Source organism: Chlorocebus sabaeus, chromosome 22, assembly GCF_047675955.1.
Source record: "Chlorocebus sabaeus isolate Y175 chromosome 22, mChlSab1.0.hap1, whole genome shotgun sequence".
Taxonomy (NCBI): domain Eukaryota; kingdom Metazoa; phylum Chordata; class Mammalia; order Primates; family Cercopithecidae; genus Chlorocebus; species Chlorocebus sabaeus.
The window spans coordinates 97,665,429-97,679,616 of NC_132925.1; the positions used below are offsets into that span (position 1 = coordinate 97,665,429).

The 14,188-nt window shown below is 46.1% G+C and overlaps 1 protein-coding gene across 12 annotated transcripts in view; it reads right to left on the reverse strand.

The window, feature by feature from the left end:
* Positions 1-14,188, reverse strand: part of TRAK1 (trafficking kinesin protein 1) — a 211,307-nt gene that overhangs the window by 14,207 nt on the left and 182,912 nt on the right. For 4 of the 12 annotated variants that reach the window (XM_038004113.2, XM_073010311.1, XM_038004106.2 and 1 more), the window contains 4 exons: positions 12,240-12,316; positions 10,450-10,686; positions 8,794-9,110; positions 1,626-1,781 (listed from right to left, as the gene is read on the reverse strand). In XM_038004113.2, the coding sequence (XP_037860041.1) occupies positions 1,626-1,781; positions 8,794-9,110; positions 10,450-10,686; positions 12,240-12,316 (787 nt within the window). Of the gene's footprint in view, positions 1-1,433; positions 1,782-8,793; positions 9,111-10,449; positions 10,687-12,239; positions 12,317-14,188 lie in introns of all 12 variants that reach the window. The other 8 variants (XM_038004110.2, XM_038004103.2, XM_038004108.2 and 5 more) reach the window with 2 other exon arrangements.

A 14,188-nucleotide genomic window follows, 5' to 3' on the forward strand; every position in this document is an offset into this window, starting at 1 on the left:
CAGCCACAAAAACCAGCCAGGCGTCATGTTCCTGCACCACCACCTGCCTCCCTGATGGCCACGGGTGCTGATGACAAAACTGGGACAGTACCGCAGCTGGTTTCCCTTTTTCAAGTGTGTAGATACGAAATAAAAAAACATTTTCATTCCCTCACAAGCTTAATCTAGTAATTTAACTGCTTTTAAAAAAACCAAACCATAAACAAACCTAGGTACTAAACAAATCACACGACTTGATGACTTCTCTAAAATTAACGTCAAGGAAAAAAGGAAAAGTTGATCCCAAATAAAATCGCTTGACCACAGCTGTTTGAAATTCGCCAGGGGAATGGGAGAACCTCAGCTCTTTCCTGCCCTGTATTTCAAGGGGAGTGTTGTGGCCTTCGAAAATGAAAATTACGAATCACAAAGATGAATGTCCTTGCTTCAAACCTGGTGAATCCTTGGGAATGTCACGAGGATGACAACACAAGGTTAATTCATTTTTTTCTCAGTCTCTCCCCTGACTCCACAAAAGCTTTGTCTTCCCAACACAAGGGGCTGGGAGGTCCAGTCTAGACAGAGTATGCTGTTGGGATAAACAGTAACCATGTGATCCCATGATTCCCAGGGCTCTGAGCACAAAGCTTTTCATCCCAGTGGCAACTGGGATGTGAGTAATTCTGTAAACTCATGGCCACACCTTTAATGCTTGGGTGCAGAGGGTGGAGTCAGCCAGAGCTCTTTTCCAGCTTCATCTAGGGTCTTCTCTCTGGAAAAGCTCAGTGACATTCTCCAAAGGTTTATTTGGTTAAGGAGTATTGCTAGAACACTTTATAAAAATCCACTTTGAACACATGTGTAAGCTGAAAAGAAGATGACATATATACCTCCATTGAAGCTGGGAAAGTGAAAAGGCTGATGAAGTGTCTGAAATCCTGAACCTTTCCTGGTTCTTTCTATTTTAACACAGCATACAGGTAACAGATGATCTCATTTGCCTTCTGAATGACCCAGCACTCAATTTCCCTAAAACTGCTCAGCTCCACTTGGAAATCACCAGGGGACTTGAGAATCTTCCCCTTAGACTCAGGGAGACACCCAGACCAGGAAGAAGGGCACTGATGTTTTTCAGGGGCCCCAAAGCCCACCTTTTTTTTTTTTTTTTTTTTTTTTAGCAGCCTTTCCTGCTCCCACTTTACGATCCCTGCTGGGCCATGCACCTCCAAGATGGGCAGGGGAGCCACACCCATTTTACAAATAGGAGTCATCGGACTCTGTATTTAAAAACAGAACTGTGCAATGAGAATGCTTTAATCATCACCCACACAGACGAGCGGAAGCTACAGACAGAGAGCCACTACGGATGGTGCCCGGAACAGAGGTGAGAATGGCCCAAAACTCTGCCTCCGGGAAAGGTGCCAAGTTTACAGGACTTATCGTGGTGCCCTCACCAGACCCCTCCTCCTCCTCCTCCTCCTCCTCCGTGGCCGCTGGCTCCTGCATCTCCTCTGGGGAAGCCTGAGGCCGGCTCGGGTAACTTCTGCTGCCTGAGACAGTCACACGGGCTCGGGACCTCTCACCTGAGGTCTCTGGGTGCTGAACTGGCGTGGAGGTAGCTAGGCGCGGGAGAGAAATGTGGTCACCTGTGTCATCTTCTTCAAAGTCGTTAAGGCAGTACACTTCGTCCAGGTCAACATCCAGTGTCCGGAAGCCCTTGGTGACCACACCAGGCCGGGGGTCCAGGATGCCCCCAAGGTGAGGCTGGGCCAACTGCTGCCAGTGGTGAAGGGTGGCAGAACCTTGCAGGAGAAAGGGAATGGAAGAAGGGGGACAAGGAGAAGAGAGGGTTAGGATGGAAGTCTAAGACAATGGTTGTTTACCACCCTCAAAGTGCTTAGTGTGAACCCCAGCAGGGTCTGGGCCTCCAGGTGGACTGCAGTGGGAACTTCAGTGGAGCTGCCTTAGCCCTTCCTGCCATGAAACAGTAGCCAAACCCTACCATGATCAGAAGGGGTACCAAGTTAAGAAATCAACAATTTTTTGTTTTTTTAAGTAAAATCCACACCATAGTATGTGCAAAAGAGGTTTGGTGGCAAGGTCTTGTTTTAATCAACCGATGTCCACCCCAGAACTCAACACCTTCTCATTTTACAAAATGGAAGGGGGAAAATGGCAAGATAAGCACAAAACAGGGGCCACATGTACTGATTCTATGCCAAATACACACTCCTGGGAACAGAGAAGACATAAGCTCAGGCAGATTAAGACCATGCCAAGCCAAGCCCAGGACCCTCAGCAAGAGGAAAGCAAAAAGAAATGAAAGCAGCACACAGAGATATGTGGTAGATGTGACCATCACCTCCTTTACTTAGGTTTTCGGTATTTTGCCAGCAACTCTGAGAGGCTGCCGGGTTAGGGAGAAGGAATAGGGTTAAAGAGGTGTGATTTAAGAACACAGTAAGTCCACATGGAGGTCTAAAGCCGGGGAGCCCATCTTCTCGATGACACCAAACCCCAGGACTCAGATGACATCAGGCAAGGTCTGTAATAACACCGGAGTGTGTCCCTGAAGACTTCAAGGTGTCACAGGTGCTCTACAAAGAGAAGTGTTCCTAGGCCAAGCACACTCAGGAAACTGAAGTGTTTTTACTGAGGGCATCACAGAACCTTCAGTGTGTTACAGTGTTTTTGCCCAACTTACTTGACAGAGCAACCCTTTTTACCTTGGAACACTTAATAATGCCTCACATGACACCATGCTAGTGCATGGCCCGTGAGGCTTGCAGGGCTAGCCCCATTCTACAGATGCAGAAGGCACTCAAATGTGCATGGTCACACAAATAAATATTCCATGCTCAAAGGAGAGACTTCTGAAGAGGTTCTTGGGCACTGGAAGGCAGGCACCTTCCTGCACAAATGGATGCTCGGGCAGTCACCACTGGTTTACCAAGGGTATACTTCCTGGATAGGCAAGAAGCCCTCCAGGATACCAGGCTGCCCTGGGGAGCGAAGGAAAGGGAGTCAAGGATGCCAGGAGCCAGCAGCTCAGGAAGTCAAGACAAAAGACAAGGGAACGCAGGCAGGCCAAGGCGGGAGGCGGTGGGGTGAGGGAGAGGCCCCGTGGTGTGCACAGAGAGTCTGCCATTTCCAAACACCCCTTGGAAATAACTTCTCATGGGTCAATCTTAGCCAGGGAGGCTTGAAAGGGATTTATAAATGAGCAATTTCAAATCCGCTTAAAAGGAAAAAAAAGGTGCACACTGCCAATACATGTTTAACGAGTTCCTAGACACCCACATGAAGGTTTATCCCAGTTTTAAGAGTTCACAGGTACAACAGCAACCTACTTAATCTGGATCTATTAAATGTAAATAAAAAATACTCTAAATTCAAGAAAAAAAGAAATAGGAAAGAATGACATATAATGAAAGAAGATATCACATATCTGTTCCCTCACTAGGTACTAAGATGCATCCAGAGCGGTGTTCTCAACTAGGGGCGATTTTGCGCCCCACACGCTCCCCCCGCCCCACCCAGGGACATTTGGTAATGTCTGGAGACACATTTGGTTGTCACAACTGTGGAGGAACGGCATCTAGTGCTCATGGCATCTAGGGGGTAAAAGCCAGAGATGCTGCGAAACATCCCACAATGTACAGGACAGCCCCCACAACAAAGGACGAACTGGTCCCAAATGTCAACAGGGCTGGGGTTGAGAAACCTTGCCCTGGAGCTGTGGTTCTTAACTCTCGGATGTTTTGAGAATCTGAAGGAAGCTGTGGATCCACTTCCTAAAGGAAGGGCGCATGCTAGCAACACCGTGCAAACAAGGCCAGGGCTTCGCAGACCTGCGGACACCAGTTCATGGGCTCCCGAGTCCCAGACGCCACAGCATCGCTGTGATTTCTTTTAAATTAAGCTTCCCTATATTGAGGCAGGCCTGCATGTATTATACCAACTCACTCTTCAAAACCATCCTAGGAACTAAGTATGATTAAACACTTTACAGATAGGGGAATGGTGGCTGCCTGAAGTTAGATAACTTTCCAAAGCCACTTAATTAGTGGTGGCATAGCTGGGGTTCCGAACTATAGACCAAGTTTTCACACTGCCCACCCATCAAAACCCACAGGTCTGAGAACGAGAAGGACATCGGTGTCCCAGCTGCACAAATGGTCAGCAGCAGAATTTCCAGATGGCTGTGCAGGGCCTGCCGGAAGACATTCCTGCTGATGGGAGTTCTCTGCTGTCCCTGGGGACTCGCATTCACACTACCTAAAGGGCCCTGGTATAAATGCTCGCTGGCCGTGCAGGCACATTCCCGATAACAAAACAGCACCACGAGAAGTCTTAAAGAAGCCACTGTACTGTCACGTTCAGCTCGGGACTGTACACCGGAGTCTGAGAAGGATGAGAAAACCCCAGGTACAACATGGCCACGTCACCTCTACTTCTGGAAGGGAAAAGGAGGATATACTTCCTGGTAGACTCTGGGAAGTGAAGAACTCTGGTAAGGAAATGCCAAACCTCGTCATCCTTCTGACGGGGGTCTGAGATGTTTACAATTCACTGGGAAAGAACCCAGGGAGGCTGGAGGTCTGGGCCCTGACAAGAGTCTCACAGGCCTGTCCCCTCCAACTGTTCAACCGGCTGCCCCATCACTCCCTCTCCTCACCTGCTCCCAAGGATGAGCTGAAGACAGAGAAATGAGGCTACAAAGGGTCTGCTGTTTGGAGTTAAGGAGGTCGCAGAAATGCACGGGGTTACTTGCATTCTCTGACACTCCACAGCCAAGGAAATTTAGTGAAATTACAACTAAAACATGATGTGGAAAGATGCATCATGCTCAGATTTTTATCCCATGCCTTGCGCATCCTTTACTCATGTAAGAACAGCCAACTTTTACTGGCCTTTTACTCAGCACCAGGCACTTTTCTGAGGTCTACATTTATAATTCACTTAATCTTCACGTTATCCCTGCTGTCTGCATTCTGCAGATGAGGAAACTTGAGTACAGGAAGGGAAAGTAACTTGCTAGAGGCTGCATAGCTGGCAAGTGCCTTGACTGATCTGTGACTGAAACCAAGGCTGGCTCCAGTGTCCATTCTCTTAACCCTCAGCAGTGAGAGGCCTCACACATGAGAGTCTCCGAAACCTAGTCAATAACACACCTGAATGGCTTTCTAGACTCCCATGCAGGTGCTTTCTCAAACCTGACTGTGCTATTTCAGTTATGTCATGCTGTGGGGCTCATGGACTTTCTCCACTCCTGGCTGGTTCCAAGGTCCCAGTGGGGTTTGCCAAGCCCGTCAACTGGGCAGAACACCTCATGCCTCACCTCCCTGCTGCTGCCTAAACCACCATGTGGGAATTCTACCAATCTCCTGGCTGCCTGGAGTCCTTCCTTTGACACAAGAAGGTATACGAATTAAAAAATAAATATGAATTGCATCTTATTCAGAGCCCAAGTTGCCTCTTTCTTTCCCTTTCTCCAGCTCATTCCCCAGCCTGGCTTCTTTACTTGCCAAACACTGTAATATGAGCTACCTTCCATGACCAACTCAAGACCTGCTCACTCCTCTCACCCACATTAAAACCAGGCAGGAGTTGGGCAAACAGGGCAAGGAAAGAGAGGAAGCTTCATGTTCCTGGTTGGCCCCAAGATAAAGTTCTATGGGAAAAGGGCATGGACAGTGGTGAAAACTTAACTACGGTCATGGTGTCTTTCCCCCTCTGCTTTCCTTCTATACCCCAGTGTTCCAGCTAAAACATTTTCAAGTCATCAAAGGAGTGGAAACTCCAAAATCCACTGATGTCAGAGGAGCATCAGGGTTTAGACACTAGAACGAAACCTGCTGGATAATGCACAGCTTCGAAATGTATCCTTTCCCTTATTTACATATTATTTATTTGGAAAGGCTACCTTGGTTATGATTAAGCAGAAAGGAAGTGCAAATTACAGGAAAAAGATACTGCCTGCCTTGGTCTTTTTAAGGCGGATATCTTTCTAGTTTGAATGTTTTGTTTGTTGTTCACCTGCTTAAAACTGGTAAGGTAGGATGAAGAGACAAGAGATTGCTAGCATTCTTAAACACTTAGCTCTTTTGGCTTTCACAATAAGCAGATGGCAAGATTAATTAACAGGTAAGGGAGCCAGATGGAAGACACTGATTGGCTATCTGCTGTGATCTCAGCCAACAGTCTCTTGGGACCTCCTCCCAGGTCCATTTACCCGGGCCGATGGCGATCATGGGAGTCTTACTAGCTTCTCAGTGGGCCAACAGAAAAAGATAATTTAAGAACATGACCCTAGTGCTGGTCCAGATCTCAACACTAGTAACTTAGCCCTAGTAACAGACCTGGACTGGAGCAAGCTTGGGAAGCCAACATTTTAATAAACACCTATTAGATGCCAGGTACAATATAAAATGCTTCTCATTTACTCCTCACTCACTGGAATCTGGTTTGATAGCTATCAGCCTATGTCATAACCACAACTAAATAGGAAACAGGGCTCAAAAAGTGGGGTGATTTATCTAATGTCACAGTCAGAGCTGTATTGAACCTGGCCCAGGCTGACTTCTGTGTCAGCATCCCATCTTATCATATTAAACATGGTAACATAAAAAAATAACTGTAGAGGGGAAAAAAGAAAATATTGGTTGTAACAGCTAAGAAGTCTGAGCCAGGTGTGGTGAATCACGCCTATAATCTTAGCACTTTGGGAGGCTGAGGTGGAAGGGTAACTTGAGGGCAGAGGTTCCAGACCAGCCTGGGCAACATAGTAAGACCCTGTCTCTACAAATAAATAAATTAGCCAGGTGTGGTGGTGCACTCCTGTAGTCCTAGCTACTTGGGAAGCTGAGGCGGGAGGATTGCTTGAGCCCAGGAATTCAAGCTTGTAGTGAGCTGTGATCACACCACTGTACTGTAGCCTGTGTGACAAAGCGAGACCCTGTCTCAAAAACTAAATATATAAATAAACAGCTAAGAAGTCAGAGAACTACAAAATGGAGCCTAAAGGATCTATATCATGAGGTTGTGTTACAGGCCACTGTGATAAGACAAATAACTTTTTAATGGTATTGATTTAGCCTCCTGGGTAGCAGAGCACTACAGATGAAATTCACCTTGCTAATCTAACAGGATTTCCTATTATCCTATTAACTGATCCCAAAAATACTGCCAAGTCACAAAATTAAAAGAAAGAAAGATGAACTGGCTAAAACGTGTGCTTTGAAAATAAATTCAAAAACATATTCTTAAATGATCTAATGAAACACAGAGTCAAATATAGAAAGCAGACAAGACAGAGATGATAAATTCCAATGATTTTTGAGTGACAAAGGAGAAAAAAGAAAAGTAAGGCAGAAAGTAAAATTGCAGAAATGAAAGATTTTATTGAAAGAACAGACACACTGTAGATCAGAAAACAATCACCAAGCTTACAACGAAATAAATAATCGAAAAAGAGAAAGCCATACCTTTTTGGAACTCTAAGAAGGACCCCAATTATACAATTTTAAAATAATAATAAAAACAAACTAGCCCGCCCTCTTCCTTTGGAGACTATGGAACCCAGTCATGTCTTGGGTCTTTAACAAGCACAACCTTACCTTATAGCATGCATTCTCACAGGGGCAATGTTGCTCCCGAGGGGCAAAAACAGGTTCTTTTGAGGTGAACATAATCGGATTATTTTTATTTTAATACCATATATTGTTTATGTATACTGTATATGGATATACATACAGTACATAAACAATATATCTGTGGTATTAAAATGTCATCGGGGTGATTAGGAAAAAACGTCTTAGAAGGCTCCTTAGAAGGGATAATAACTTTTAAAAGTTGGGTAGGTTCTGCTTTACAGAAGTTCTGATTTGGCTTTGCATCGTAAGTGTAACATAGTTTTAAAATAGCTTCTCAAACTTATATGGCTTTCAAAACTAAAGGAGTAAAAAATGAAAAATATAAACACTTGGTGGCTCTTGGCAGGGTGGTGGTATGTAGAGGGAAAACATTTTTAAGTGCCTAAAAAAAAAAAAAAAAAAAAAAAAGAGGAGGGAGGGAAAGAGCGAGAGAGGGAGGGAGGGAGGAAGAAGTTTTTCCATGAGTTTAATCATCTGAGGTGCCCCGATACTAAAATATGAACTGCCCCTGGAAAAGGGTGGCTTAAGGAGGTACAAAACTCACTGTCTCCACAGCCACCCCCCTTCCTGGGCTCCAAATTGTAGACTCTAGGAGCTGAGCTCACAACATAATGCATCTGCCAAAAGCCACAACCTTGTTATACGAAGTTCAAATCAAAACACATAAGCCCACAAATCACATTCAGGTGGTTATGGAAAAAAAAAAAAATCCCCATTTAATAGAGTTTGCTTGGAACCTCTCCCTGACACCAAAACTTTGGAGAAGCTAAAGCGTTAATTCTCTGTATTCCTCACACCCACAGGCAAAACCTAATTAATTTTTGAATCTGTTAGCAATGCCTCTACTGCCACAAAAGGTTTTTATTTCTAAGGTTCTAAAGGCAAAGGAAATGACTAGAAGACCACAGTGCACATGCTTGTCTTTCCTGGGCGAGTTTGGTGGTCTATGTGTGCACTGTCACACCTGCCAGCCAGAGGGGAGGGATGGAGGCCTAGGCTGAGCGCCACCCTCAGAAGAACTCAAACCAGCAGCGCGGATGGCTGTCTCGGAAGAAAAAGGAGTAGGCGTGACAGAGGTGCCCCGCCTTCCGCAGGTGGATCAGGGACCACAGGGAGTCCCCCAGGAGGACAGAGAGAGGCCGAGGCCCCGCACGATCACCTTCCAGCGGCTTCACGATCTGGAGCTTCTCGGGCAGGTAGGAACGGCTGCTGAAGGACATGCCGGAGAAGCCGGTGAACTCGGAGAAGCGGGAGTGCGTGCCCAGGGACATGATGCTCTCAGTGGGTGTAAGGGAGCCGCTGCGCAGCTCGCCCTTCTCCGCCAGCTCCTGGAGCTTCCTCTCTTGCTCCTCCTCAAAGAACCTCCTCTCCGAGAGGTAGTTCTCCCGGCGCAGGGACAGCCGCCTCAGCGCTGTCTCCAGGTCATGGGAGCCTGGGGTGCCCGGCGTCCCCAGCTTCTTACTCCGCTCATCATTTCTGGAAGAAGAAAGGGGTGTGAGGGTGGAACGCTAGCCAGTCTCCAATGGCACAGAGGCCCGACTGCTCAATGCACAGGGGAGGACGTTCCCTGGGGCTGCAGGATTCTCCATGGGAACCAAGGCAAGCAGTTGACATTTAGGCAAAAGGGGGAAACAAATGCGTGTCCAGAACTACTCCCACCAGGGGTCTTTTTTAGTGGGGTTGAGGTGGGGTGAGGACTAAGGTGGGATGAATATTTTGCACACAGACTAGGTAAATTCAGTCCCTCTAAATATCTCCCTCAAGAATCTTTAGGAAGAAACCTGTAGGTTACCGTTCCTGGCTACCAGAAGGGCAACTGGTTTAAGGGATGCTTCTCTCTCCTCTTGAAGGAAAGGAGCCCAGACCCCAACTCTGAACAAAACCTGCTCTGATCAAGGAGCTTCCTGTCTGTCTGATCCAACTGGTCCAGAAGAATCAATTTTATTAAGTCAGAGGAAAAGGATGCACAAAGTGGAAAATTGTGTGTGTGTGTGTGTGTGTGTGTGTGTGTGTGTGTGTGTGTGTAGGTTCTGTAGGGCTTCAGGACAAGGAGGAACTGACCACTCCTGAGGAAAACCCAGTCCTGGGCACCTTGGCCTACCCTCTGACCACATTCTGGTCACAAGACAGAGAGCCTGAGTCCTCAGCCTTTCCAACATCAAACTACAAAAGGGTCACAAAACAAATGTCTATTCTGTAGCCTTACCGTGAAGACTAACAACAACAACAAAATATTCATTAATCCTCCCCCGCAAGCATTTCACAGGAAAGCAGACTTTCTGCTATCATCTTATTATACATCTTTAAACTGATTAAAATATCATATCAAGGATAGGCGTAGGCTTGGTGGGTAGGTAAAACAGATTTGGAGAACTGTTAAGATCTGCTTTTTTTTTTTTCTTTTTTTTTGAGACAGAGTCTCACTCTGTCACCCAGGCTGGAGTGCAGTGGTGCGATTATCAGCTTGCTGCAACCTCCACCTCCTGGGTTCAAGTGATTCTCCTGCCTCAGTCTCCTGAGTAGCTGAGATTACAGACGAGCGCCACCTGGCCCAGCTAAATTTTTGTACGTTTAGTAGAAATGGGGTTTTGCAGTGTTGCCCAGGCTGGTCTCAAACTCCTGAGCTCAGGCAATCCTCCTGCCTCAGCCTCCCAAAGTGCTAGGATTACAGGCATGAGCCACCACACCTGGCCAGGTCTGTATTTTTCAGGCGACTCTCATCTACCTCCCTCTTAACAATTACTAAGCCTGCAGGCAATCCATACTACCACTCCTCACCCCAAAACAGAGAAGTGAAAACTCCCAGCTTGCTCACCCCAGGTCGGCTGCCTCTGTTTCCAGAATGATGCTGTTGGTCTTGTTGTCGAGGACGACGTTACCTATGTCACTGCCGTAGAAGCTGGACCGGGGCGTGCTGACACAGCTGGACAGGAGGGAGTTCATGGCCGAGGACTGGTTGGAGCCAGGAATGTTCATAGGAGAAGGGGTCAGAGATCTCTGCTTGACGACCTGGTTGATGTTTCTTACTGTCTCAAAGACACGCTTCTGGTGACTAGGGAGAATGCACGGCATCCGTGAGTGAGCAAATGCGGGCACGACCCTGGAGTTTAACCCTCCAAAAATGACCAACTGAGGAGCCAAAAGGGCACCTGGTCTGTGACGAGTCCCCAGGCAGCCCACTATCCTGTGCCTGCCACCTGTTTCTTAGGGTATTGGCTGCCTCCTTCACAATGCGAAATTTGAGAGCTTCAACACCCACTAAATCCAGAACTCGAACCATGGTTGTGCTAAAGATGCTAGCAAGAGTGAAATTGTGTTTTACATCCCTAAAGCTTAACCTACAAATAAAAATACTTAAGTTGACTTTTGTCTCCTAGTTTTCTTTTTTCATAATATTCACTAGAATACATGCTGCAGCAGAGCAGTGTTCACTGCTTAGCACATAGCAGAGATCAACGAACACTTGTAGAATGAATATTCATATAAAAAAAGCAAGACTTAAAGTTAGTCTTACACTTCTGTAATTAGATGATAAATACTAGATTTGTCTATTTTTTGGAAAGTGTTATTTCAGGAGCAGAACCACACTTCGATGCTCATTTGTTCCCTTTTAAAAAGGGTAGGCATGTTTTTACAATGGCCACTTCCTTCTGGGCTGCAAAGGGTGTCACACATATACCGAACCTCTCTTGGACACTTGTCACTCCCAGGATCTCATTTAAGTTCTGTCTATGGAGTCTGGGTACAGAGAAAACACAATGAAACCTGGTTCACAGGTTCCTTACAAACACGTTGGGACAGGCTAAGTACAAGAGTTGAGTTAGGAAGAGAGATGGAGAAGCTCATATCCTTAGGTGTATTCAGAAGGAGATGGAAGCCTTGCACAAGATCTTTGAAGAGCCCTCTGAATCTCATACTACGTTGATTTTAAATTTTTTAAACGTTTTCCACTGAAATGAAAGATAAAAACGTGTAGCTATATCAAGACGAAGCTTGTGTTAAGACAGATGGGAAACATATATCTCCTTTTCTAGGACTTTCTGGAAGTTCACAATTTGTCTATAAAACCTAAGAAGAAGAGGAGCACAGTGGCTCACAGGCCAGTGGCTCACGCCTGTAATCCCAACGCTCCGGGGAGGCCAAGGCAGGAGGATCACTTGAAGCCAGGAGTTTGAGATCAGCCTAAGCAACATGGCAAAGCCCCATGTCTACAAAAGATTTTTTAAAATTAGCTGGAAATGGTGGCATGCACCTGTAGCCCCAGCTACTCAAGAGGCTGAGGCAACAGGATTACTTGAGCCCAGGAGTTCGAGGCTGCAGTGAGCTATGATCACATCACTGCACTCTGGCGTGGCCAATAAAGTGTGAGACACCCCATCGCTAAAAACCAAATAAATAAAAATTAACACTAACAAAAGCTAATAAGAGGAGCTGAGGGATGCTGTCAGTTGTGTTCTATTATTTATTATTTCCCTTAATCTGGACTGGGAAGGACAACAGTCAATCACTGTTGGTACCCAGAGCCTCAACATTGCCAGGTTTTGAACACCACAAGTCACAAGGTGGTCTCTGGGAAGCTCAGAACTGTAAAAACTGTGGCCATACGTGATGTCTGGAGACTCGGCCTCTTCCAACTGCAGCTCCTTGCGCATTGTTCCCTCAATCTCTGCTGCCAAGGAGTCCTGGGAAAAGTCAGAAAGACAAATGTCAAGTGAGCACCAATTCAAATGCTCTGTCTCTAAAAGAGGTATGCACCCAGGTGGGCCATGGAGAGTAAACCGAGGCATCAGAAGCTCACAGTCTTCCCACAATACAAAGTGAACAGCACTCTCTGTTATCAGAGACCCTGGCTGAGCAGTTGCCCAAGTAGGTTCTGAGTGTGGCAGTGCCATTGGGCAGTGAGTGTAAAGCTGCTGACTCACATGCCATTAGGTGTCTAAAAGCAAACCCTATGCTCCTTTGGCCAAATCATGGAGCTGCAATCATGGCTACAAGGTGGGATGCAGAACTTATGACGGAGGGGTGATGTGTTCAGAATGATGGAGACAGGTGGATTTCCAAATACCTCTGAGCTTACAGTGAGATATGGCACCAGAGCCCACACAGGCTACACAAAGCTATTGTCCCCCTAGTCTACAGGTTCTGTCACACGCCCTCTGTGTCTAAGATTTTGACACTGAGAACAGACCAAGGGCCTCCAACTTTGGCTCTTAGGGAACCCTTTCCCACCTCCAAAGGGCACTCTGGTTCTGTGCTAGCGAGAGGGTGAGTCACACGCACCGCCATCTCTAGGTTTCTGCTCTCATCCTCCCTGAACTCCTGCAAAGGAATTTCCTCTCGCTGCCAACTACCCATGGCCCACCCACCTTTAAACAACCTGCCTAGGAAATGTAAGATTCCTGTTTCCACTAGGAATCTTGTTTTTTTTTTTCTGAAACAGACACCAAATACAGTTAAGTCCTTGCCACTTTTCTCAACAGCTCACATATCTCTCTCTCCAGCTTTGTGGGTCAGGGGAAGCCTCGTCACTGATGGCTTCTCACTTCACCAATGCAAGCCTCAAGCTGAGACTCAACAATAAAGGCTGCCAGATGGATGTCCCCTGTCCTGTATCGCTCATCACTCAGCACTGTAGGAGGTGGAGCCTAACACACAATCCCTTACACATGGTAGATACCCACAGGACCAGGTGTGTGCAGAAAAGCACCGGTTCAGCACCAGAGGAGGATATCCATGGAGGACAACCTGAAGGGAAAAGCTAAATTCATGTTAAACAACAGAATTTGTGCTGGGACATATGTACATGTGGAAACCACCAGCCAGGGCTGGCTAGTGAGCACATGAAATATGGCTTGTGACTGAGGACCTGAATTTGCAATTATATTTTAATTGAATTGATTTAAATTTGCAGAGCCACATGTGGCCAGTGGCTTCCCAGTAGATAGCACCTGGGAACTCCAGGGCATCCACCTCAGTGGCTTCATGGTCGATGGGGATGCTTCAGTCTGGAGGCTGGAACCAAGTGGGGGACTCCACAGGAGTCAGCACGAAGCTGGATGAATAAAGGGCTAGCAGACTTTTTTCAATCCTTATTCACAAATATGCATTTTATTTTGTAATTATTACCCACAGATTGCCATTAAACGTTATGTCTAATAAGGGCTTCCCTAGATGAGTCTGACATCTTTTAAGTCAGCTTATTTTTTAATACTGCTATTCACCATATAATTTACAAATAGAGAGGAAAGGACCTTCATACACCTTAAGAAAAATGAAGTGTCAAATTACTACAGTTGGCCCTCCGTATCTGTGGGCTCCACTTCCTCAGATTTAACTAATCTTGGATAGAAAATTTGGGGAAAGAAAACAAAAAAAATACAAATTTAAAAATCAGTACAGTATAACAACTACTTACGTAGTGTTTACATTGCATGAGGTATTACCAGTAATCTAGAGATGATTTTTTTGTATGTGGAAGGGCATGCATAGGTTATAAGCAAACACTAAGCTCTTTCATATCAGGGACTTAGGCACTGGAGGATTTGGTATCTGCA